Here is a 9,789-nt window from a genome sequence, read left to right as displayed (position 1 = left end):
CTCGCCACTTAAGCCAACTCGCTTGTATACGATTAGTAACATCTATGTCAATCTCCCCATGACTCTGAATCATCGATTCTAAATACCTAAACTTAGTCGTACATGCAACAACTTTTCCGCCTATAGTCACCTCCTGTTCACTTATCGGCTATGTCCGACTAAAAGTCGCATCACAAATATTCTATCTTCTTACAACTTATGAGCATCCTTATCTTCTAAAACTGCCCTCCACTCTTGCAATTTTCTATCAACCTCCTCCTTAATTTCTGCTACTGACACGATATCATCCACAAATAGCATGCACTAGGGCACTGTCTCCCAAATAGATTTAGAGATCTCCTTCATAATGACCGTAAAAGTCTCTCATGGTGAGAGTTTAGAGTCGTGTTATCAATTTGATGGTAAAAAGGTATATGACTTGTTCACGCGTATCAATTCTGCTAATACACTCAATGGTATTGAACTTATCTCTATTTCAAAGCCACAACAGATCTAAATACCCCCGGAGGTTGTATCAAACAATGATGTGATAGGGGGAGGACTTTAGTGTTAGATCTCTTTTATAATTATCGTGACTTGTTCTATATAGAACTTTGTTAGATTAAAATTATTATGTATTTAATCGATTGTTACTCCACTATAGATGTCGAATGACATTTTTATCAATGAATTATTTGGTTCTTTTCAAAAATAAAAAATAAAATATACGTGTGTATATATGTTTTTAACCAAGATATGGCTCTAAGAATTTGAAATTTGAAATAAATAAGCTTATTTGCATAAAAAAAATCCAAAAATGAGCTTAGGGAAAATTTATTTAATTCCCAAAATAAGTATCTCCTTCTAATAGCTAGGGTTTAGTGTTTATTGGGTGGTTCGACCCAACAAGTCAAGGCTCGGAGTACTTCAAAATGGGTTGTCAACTAATCAAGTTGATAAAGGGTCAGGTCATTATTGGGCTTAGTTTTTAGAAAAATATTCTCATACTTTTTTATGACAAGATTATATATATAAATAGGTCGACCACATGGAATATAAATTCAAACTAAAAGATCATAGAATGAACTTTTTCTAATGGGTCAGGTTAGGTCAAGTCTAAACAAACTTTGATCCACCATGGCCACCCGACCCGGCCCGATTAGAAGCTCTACTCTCAAGTATGTTTTTGGCATATATGTCTGGCAATGTTAAATTATGCACTGAACTTAGCGAGTCCTTTGCATACTTATCAGTGGATAGAAAGGCAACTCAGTAGTTGTATAAAAAATACAGTCAATAATTAAAAGGGACTCATCAATTGTTCACTGAAACACCCTTTAAACAATTAGAAGCATGAACCTAGCTACTTATATCAATATGAAGTATATGAATCTGAGCTTAAATAACCACCATCATCATCAATTAATCCTGTATGTACAAGGCCATCAGGATCACCTTGACGTTGTTGAGCCATCAAAGGACAATCACTAATCTCCACATGTCTAGGCTTTGAGTATCCGTCATTATCATCTAACGACTCAAACCTCATACAAGATCGGACAGTAAGTTGAGTTAGGCTCGGAAAGCAGGAGCACAAAATAGATTTCAAATTTTGGAAGCCGCTAATTGACAAGTGCGATAAGGAAGACGGAAGAATAAGATTGGGGCCGGAAATACACTCTACTGAATCTACAGAGCTTCCCAAGAAAGCAAGTTTAAGATGTTGAAGAGAAGTAAGAAGGTCTAATCCCCATTCTTGAGCTGGTTGAGATATCTTGACATCCACAAAATCAAGTCTAGTTAAGGATATGAAGTTAGATACCTTACTGGGGAGCACCTCTACATTCGGACAATGTGTCAAAGAAAGTGTTTTTATACGAGGGAGGAGTAAACCTTGTGGGAACACGGTGGCTATGGGGCATTCACTTACTCTTAACTGAGTAAGATTTGGAAGTTCGCAAAGGAACTTAGTTGTTGATCTCGAAACAGAAGAGGGTGGAGGTTCGGCTTCTAGGGTTGTCGGGAAAATACATGTGCTAAACAAGGATTTCAAAGATTTGCATCCTTCAACATTTAGTTCCTCGAGAAGAAACTTTCCACCAATATTGAAGGAACTTGACTCCTCAAATGCAACAGCCTGTAGTTTTCGACAATTACTTAAATCTAGCCTACAAAGTGTTATGGGCAGCTGATCAATAGTCACGAGAACTGAACAATGCCCTATAGAGAACACTTCAAGAAAACTACAAAGGCGAGTTAAGGTGGCTGTGTATTTCAGAGAATAGAAGCTCTTGATGAAAAGATATCTCACAGTTGACAGTAAGTTCTTTTCCAGCAGGAATGGCATCAGATCTTCACAGTTTTCTAGTCGGACCTCAGTCAACTTGTTGTCTAACCCTCTATATCCATCGAGTGACCAATTATGAAGCTTTGGACACCTTGTGATTTCTATTATCTTACTGCTTTGAGTTCTTTCTAAATACTCATATCCTCCTAGCACGAGTTTTTTGAATCCTTTCACTTGAAAACCCTCAAATCCAGTAAATTCAGAAATGTCTACAAGCCTTATGATTTCGGAACAGCATATGACAGATTCAGTACTTGATAACACTCTACATCCCATTATTGTTAGATTCCTGAGTACTGGACATCTTGGAAGTGTGACTTTTAGCTTGTAACAATCCTTGATCTCAAGTACTTCTAGTGATGGTAGATGGCGAGGAGAATATTCATCAAGTAATTTGCAATCTATAATCAAAAGTTTTTCAAGGCATGGAAATGCTCCTTTTCCGTTAATTGATATAGGCTTCCAATCCTTCCAGTTGGTCATATCTTTGAAGCATAAAGTTCTCAATGAAGGGAAGGGTTTAGAACAACTTGTACCATAAAATTCAGGACCTACATTCTCGATACCTTGCAAGCCTATGACCCAAAGCTCTTTCAAGTTCGGTAATTGACCAAGTGGTGGTAAGCAATTGCATCCGAAACATTTTACTAGTCTTACGACAACAATCTTAGCAAACGAAGAATTTCCCAACCAAGATGGGAATGTCGAGGCCCTGTATCCTTCTAGAAGTAGTTCTTTGATGGATTCGTGAGGCTTCAGATAGTGGAGAACATGATGTTCTACATTGTCATCAACTTCGTTGGTAGAAGCTCCCCAAAACATTCTCAACTCATTAAGACCTGATTTTTCGTGCATCATGGCTTCTTTCGCATCCTCACTCCTCACTATATTTTGTATCCCGGAGATTTTCAGTGAGCCATGCAGATCGTTCAAATACTTTAATTCTCTTATTGCATCGCCATGTTTTGCTTTCAAGACAAGCCCATTCAATGTCCGTAGATTTGTCAATTTTCCAATTCCCCTTGGGATCTCCACTAAAGCAGCCCCAACAAAGTCCAAATGCCGAAGTTCAATTAGATGTGTCACATGTGTGACAGCCTCAAGAAATCGACAATTTTTTAAGAGCAGTGTTTGAAGGTTGTGAAGATTTCTAGTTGATACTGGTAACTCCCTTACATGTGTCGATGAGAGGTCCAGAAGCCGTAAGTGACTGAGGTTACCAATAACACGTGGTACCTGAGTAAGTTTCATGCGAGCTAAAGATAGCAAGCGTAGGTATTTGAATCGTGGAGTACTGAAATCTGGCAACTTTATTAGAGGACAGCCATATGCCTTGGCAAAAAGAGCAAAAGTTCGCAATTGACCAACGTTGTTGGGATCAACGGGCTGTAGTAGACCTGATCTATCATCTCCAACATCAAATGTGAATGAGAAATGACGAGTCCTGCAAGAATCTCTTCTCATACCTATTGTGCAACAAATATCACCAGCAGCCCATTGAGCCAACTCATGGATGAGATCATGCATAATATAGCTTCTCCTCCTATAAGGGACAGGTTCAAACAATGATCTTGATACTAGGTCCGCTAAATAGTCACGGCCTATGTCTTCCATGCTTCCCTCCTTGCCTTCTTGTAAAAATCCTTCAGCCATCCACATTAAGACAACATCCTTCTCATGAAAAACATAACTTCTGGGAAATATGGAGCAATAGGAAAATATACGTTTTAGGTGTGGCGGGAGATGATGGTAACTCAACCTTAATGCCGGCAGAACACCTCCTTCCTCGCTCCACATATTGCTCTTCAATATCCTTGGCCACTTGCTCTTATCTTCTTTCCTGAGAAGACCACCCAAAGCTTTGGCTGCCAAAGGCAATCCTTTGAATAACGGCACAATGTCTTCCCGCATCCTGATAACGTCAGGGTCTACAGGTGCATGCTGCTCAAATAGAAGCCAACAATCATCGTTTGATAAACCCTTCAAATAGAAGCTTGGGCATTGAGTAGAACTTCTAATCATGTTCTTTGCCACCTTGTCTATTCTTGTTGTTGTTAGGATTCTGCTTCCTTTAGCAGCAGACCAGAAAGGAATCTGAAGCTGGTCCCAGGGGCCATATTCATCACTCCAAACATCATCAAGAACGATTAAAAATCGTTTATCTGCCAGCAGATTCTTCAATTCCTCCTGTGCCTTGTTTATGTCATCAAAATTTACTGGTGTATCAGGAGTGACAGAATTAATGATTGCTGTCGTAATCCGTTTAACATCAAACACATCTGACACAGTCACCCATGCTCTAATATTAAAATGAAACTTTATCTGATCGTCATTGTAAACACACTGAGCAAGGGTCGTCTTCCCAATGCCTCCCTGTCCAACAAGAGGAATCACCATATAATTCTCACAATTTTGCTCATCATTTAGTAGTCTTCGGATTACCTCTTTTGTATCATCATCTCTTCCATAAACAACTGATCCACACACCAAAGATGATGTTCCCATCCGCTCTTGTGGTCGATCTTTTCTTGCGTTTGTCTGCTGTGAGAGACACAATGGCCCCGCCTGGGTTAAAATATCTTGCAGGCGTCTGCTAATCTGTTTAATCCTAGCCGAATAGTTTGCACGCTTCCATTTTGAAGCTCTAGAAGCATGTGTAAAAATGTTGGGTACCTGACAAAGGAAATCTTATGAGAAACCTACTGTTGCAATTCATCCAACACTAAATTAATACCTAAAAGGGGGAGTTAAGTTGGACTATTTAATATCTCGAAGATGGTGTCTTACAAATTGCAATGATAATGTCTTATAAGGTGGTTTTTCCACACAAAAAAACTGCTAGTTGTTCTTTCTACCGTCACATTTGACGGAGCTAAGTCCTCTGAATATTGAGACGCATACAAGGCACAAAAACTTGTTATGATATTGTACATAGCATTTACTTTAGTTACACTCATCCACTAAACTTTTGGTCGAGATAATTCTTTGCAAAAATATGTAACTACTCGAATGTATAATATACCTTTTTAAGCGGAGAACAATATGGACCAGAATCAAGTTCCTTGCCATAATTTCGATCATCATCGGCGTGAACCGACTGATAATAAAGCCGAGCATCAGTAAGAAATTCATCCAAAATATCCTCCAAATCATATGAAAAATCTTGAAGATCTTGAAGCCACAATTTGACAGCATCGCTATTAAATTGCTTCTGTTCTGCATCACTCAAATAAGCTCCAATCAGTTTAAGCTTTTGCTGCCACTCTTGGATAATTTGAGGTCGTACTCCTTTTCTTCGCTTCAAGAACAAGCTTATTCCACTCTTTGATAACTTGTCAAACAATACTTGAAGAAATGCTGCTAGAAATATCTCTCCAATCGGCATTTTATTGAATTTCGATAAAATTAAGCCACAATAATTGAGGAACAGTTGAAGAATTACACTCACAAAAGATTGTGAAGGAAGATTGGGGAGAAGATTTATACGCCTCCATTGTTGACTTTCGCAATCCTTCATTTGAAGAGGCAATTTCCATGAGTTTGCTAGTGGTTGTTGCTAGTTAATTTCATTAACTAACCAAGTTATTAAACAATTTTTTACTAGTTTTTAATCCCTATTTCAATTAATTAATAAAGGGATTCTCTAACCTTGAAAAAATTTAAATATTTTTTTCTTACCTAGATTAATTAGAATCGATAAGAAATCATTAACTTTAAAAGAATATCGAGAGAATTATGTTAAATTAAATTGGTTAAATGAGGTAATCAATGTCCTTTATCTTATGTCATGTAACATAGATCAGACAAACCGTTAAAAAATCGTAACTAAGTGTAGTCATTTTCTTCTCTTAAGTTTCACTATACCTCATTTTAATTTTCCTTTTTTTCTTTAACAAAAATTATCAAAAATATTCGTATATTTCAATTATTTTTTAAAAAAAATCACACTTTTTAATTGACCCTAAATAATTTCAATCCTAAAAATGATCCTCTTAAACATCACTAACGAATTCTTAATTTGCTGCAATAGATAATTTAACTTAAGCTAACAAAAGTCGAAAAAAAGCTCACAAAAGTTAGCATTTTATTTTGGCTAAAAATTCATTTACAAATATATGTTTTTTTTGGCAAATAAATTTTTTTTGTCTTTCACCATAAAAAATCAAAAAACATCAAGGCAAGGAAAACTCAGCCCTTTTTATTTACATCAGTGTAACTCAGCCTTTCTTATTTACATTAGTGTAGAAACAAGACTCATCTTCTATGAAGGGTTTCCTCATCCCACTCTTCATGTGCATACGAGAAAGAAGAGGCCTAAAACAGCCGACACAATAGAGTCAACTAAAAGTCCAGCATCTATACAGAGAAACTAAAAGAGCTACTTACAAAAAACCAGCAATAACACGGCTGAAATAAGGAACAAAAAGCCAAAGAAAAACAGAAAACAAAAACACCAGCTGCACCATAATTCAACAGACATGGCACCAAACATCAAAGTGTAGCCAGACAACAGCAAAAGATCAGCATTCCCAGTATCAGCTGCACCAAATTACCAGTTACAGCAGCAAGCAGGCAGACAGCAGCGTGAGACAACGAAGACAGCAGCAAGTAGATCAGCAATAGGCCAAGATTGCCCATCAACAAACCAAAAAATCAGCTACAAAACCAGTTGCATTAAACTAGAAAAAAATATTCACAAGACCAGAATTGTGCAGCAACTGCACCAGATACAGATAGCAACAAGAAGAGACAGCAGGCCCTGAGTGCCTCCAACACTATATACGCAAACAAAAAGCCAGAAGAACCTAAAGGGAAGCTCAAAACCAGGAGCTGACAGAAACCTAGGTTCTAAAAGGCATTAAAAAAATCTGCTGCATTGAGGAACCTTATCTAAATGAAGCACTGTAAGACGGAGTCTGATAACTTGCTGGATACTTCTAACTAAGGAGGACGGCAATCTCACTACATGATTCCAAACCGCATCGTTCCTAGCTTGCCATAAAGCATAAACTGTGAATGCATAAACTGCACATATCACTCTTTGCTGAAATTTACTAAGTTTAAACTTGCAAAAGTCCATGAATCCAAGGTCCTTAAATCTGAACCCAGTCCAAGCAGTGAGACCCTTGAGGCATCAAATGCTAAACGGGCAGTCGAAGAACAAGTGTTGAATGGTCTGCTTGCTAGCTGAACACAACGGGCATAAATCATCATCCAAAGCACCAACCAAATGAAGACGGTCCTTTGTTTTGAGTTTACCTAGCACCAAGAGCCAACAACAAAACCTTGTTTTCGGAATAGAGATACTATTCTAAACTATAGAATGCCATTTGACCCGCTGGTGCATCGAGAAAATCTCAATATATATCTCATTGATGGAATAGCTATCAAAAAAGATCCATTGCTTCCAAGAATTTTTAACAACACAAAGTTTCTTCATTGCCCAACTAGCTGAGGATTGAGCATTGAACAATTCCTGTTTACCTCCCTTAGTATAAATACCATAAAGAATCCTTTAACATATGAATATGCCAGGCTATTTTCCCCACAGCTATTTGATTCCAAGTATAGATGTCCCTAATGCCCAAACCACCAAATTTCTTAGACTTACACACATTTTTCCATTTAACCAAACCCCATCTAGGAGAACCTGCAATACCAAACCATAAGAAGGACAGACAAATAGCGTTAATGCATCGGATAATCTTCTTAGGAATGATAAAGATCTGACACCAATAAGAAGAAATCCCCATGACGACTGAATTAATAAGCTGGAGTCTAGCAGCATAAGAAAGATGTTTTACTTGCCAACCCTTAATTTTACTAGTCATTTTATCAGCCAAGCATTTACATTCAGCAATGGATAACCTTTTAGATGAAAGAGGGACACCTAGGTATCAGAAAGGAAAAGTACCAAAGGAAAAATGTGTGAGATCCTGTATGGCTGCTTTAGTAACCGAGTCCACTCCGGATGTATAAATGGTTGATCTATAGGTGTTTGCTTGAAGGCTAGAAGCCGCAAAAAAAGCCTGAATACGCTGATAAAGCAATTTCACCGAGTAGAGATCTCCCTTACAAAATAGCATCAAATCATTTGCAAAGCACAAGTGGGAGAGTTTGGTTCGCCTGCAGCGAGGGTGGAAACCATACATATGCTCTATACTTTTCAGATATCTAGAAAGGTATTCCATGCCTATCACAAAAAGTAGAGGGGATAAAGGATCCCCTTGGCGAAGACCTCTCTTGGTTTGGAAAGAAGGAGTAGGACTACCATTAATCATGAGCGTATAATTAGTGGAAGAGATGCAAGCCATGACTATGTTAATGAAATAGGTAGGGAAATTCAAAGCAACCATCACATCCTTAAGAAAAAAACCAATCCATAGAATCGTAGGCTTTGCACAAGTCAATCTTAAACGGACAACTAGGAGGACTATGATGTCTAGAATAATGCTTGACCAAATCCTGACATAAAAGGATGTTATGCATGATACTCCTTCCAGCTTCAAAAGTCCTTTGGGCTGGATCAATTAAACTACCAAGAACCAATTTCAACATGAGCAAATAAGTTTAGAAATGCATTTGTAGATAACATGACAACATGAGATAGGGCGAAAGTCACCTGGATGAGAAGGTCAGTTGACTTTTGGAATCAATGTGATGGTAGTGATATTTCAACTTTTAGGCATCATACCACTAATAAAGAACTGATTAATAGCTTCCACAATATCATCTCCTACAATGTCCCAAGAAGCTTTATAAAATTTGTTGTTCAAGCCATCCAAACCCGAAGCTTTATACTCCGGAATGCTCCACATGGTTGCTTTCACTTCCTCTTTGCTAAATGAAAGACTCCACATACCTCTTTGCTGGAAATCCAATAAAATGGGACCCTTACGATAAATTTCCAAATGAATCTTTGCTCTAGAAAAATCAGCACAAAAGAGATTAGTGAAAAAAACGTGAGTTATCATCACCAAATTGAACCCACTTCATCTTTGCTTTTTGACGTAAAGCTGATTCCGCCTCTAGTTTGATCTTGTACAAAATATTTTTTTTTACCAAAAAAAATTAAAATTCAACTAAAAAATTGTCAACCCAAAAGTCATATACCAAACAAGACCTTTGAAAAAAATAAGACTTTTTAATAACTTTATTCAAAAAAACAAACTTCGTTCAAACTTTTATCCCAAAATAAGCGTCCTTGCCTCCAAAGCAAGGCCTTTGAAAAAAATAAGACTTTTTAATAACTTTATTCAAAAAACAAGCTTCGTTCAAACTTTTATCCCAAAATAAGCGTCCTTGCCTCCAAAGCAAGGCTTGGTGTATACTCGCTGTTACTAATAGCAAATTAAAAGAAATGGTCAAAAAATTTAGTCAAGTTTAAAGTCGTTGTTACTAACAACGATAGATGGTGTTGACTGGTCAATGGTAAAGTCGCTGTTAGTAACAGTGACATTAAG

At 37.4% G+C, this 9,789-nt stretch overlaps 1 protein-coding gene across 2 annotated transcripts; it reads right to left on the bottom strand.

Moving 5' to 3' along the window:
* Positions 1-1,237: 1,237 nt before the first annotated feature.
* On the bottom strand, positions 1,238-5,888 carry LOC130804155 (putative disease resistance RPP13-like protein 1). Of its 2 annotated transcripts, XM_057668497.1 has the most exons (3): positions 5,349-5,888; positions 4,769-4,999; positions 1,238-4,699 (listed from the first exon to the last, which is right to left on the bottom strand). In XM_057668497.1, exons 1-3 carry the CDS (start codon positions 5,841-5,843, stop codon positions 1,352-1,354), a joined length of 4,074 nt encoding a protein of 1,357 aa, XP_057524480.1. In that variant the 5' UTR covers positions 5,844-5,888; the 3' UTR covers positions 1,238-1,351. The 2 variants fall into 2 exon arrangements, with proteins under 2 accessions (XP_057524480.1, XP_057524479.1); XM_057668496.1 differs by having other exon boundaries at positions 1,238-4,999.
* Between the last annotated feature and the right edge of the window lie 3,901 nt (positions 5,889-9,789).

The sequence above is a fragment of the Amaranthus tricolor genome, chromosome 17 (genome assembly GCF_026212465.1).
Source record: "Amaranthus tricolor cultivar Red isolate AtriRed21 chromosome 17, ASM2621246v1, whole genome shotgun sequence".
NCBI lineage: Eukaryota > Viridiplantae > Streptophyta > Magnoliopsida > Caryophyllales > Amaranthaceae > Amaranthus > Amaranthus tricolor.
Note: the sequence above shows the minus strand (reverse complement) of the source record. Positions and strands in the feature narration are given on the sequence as shown.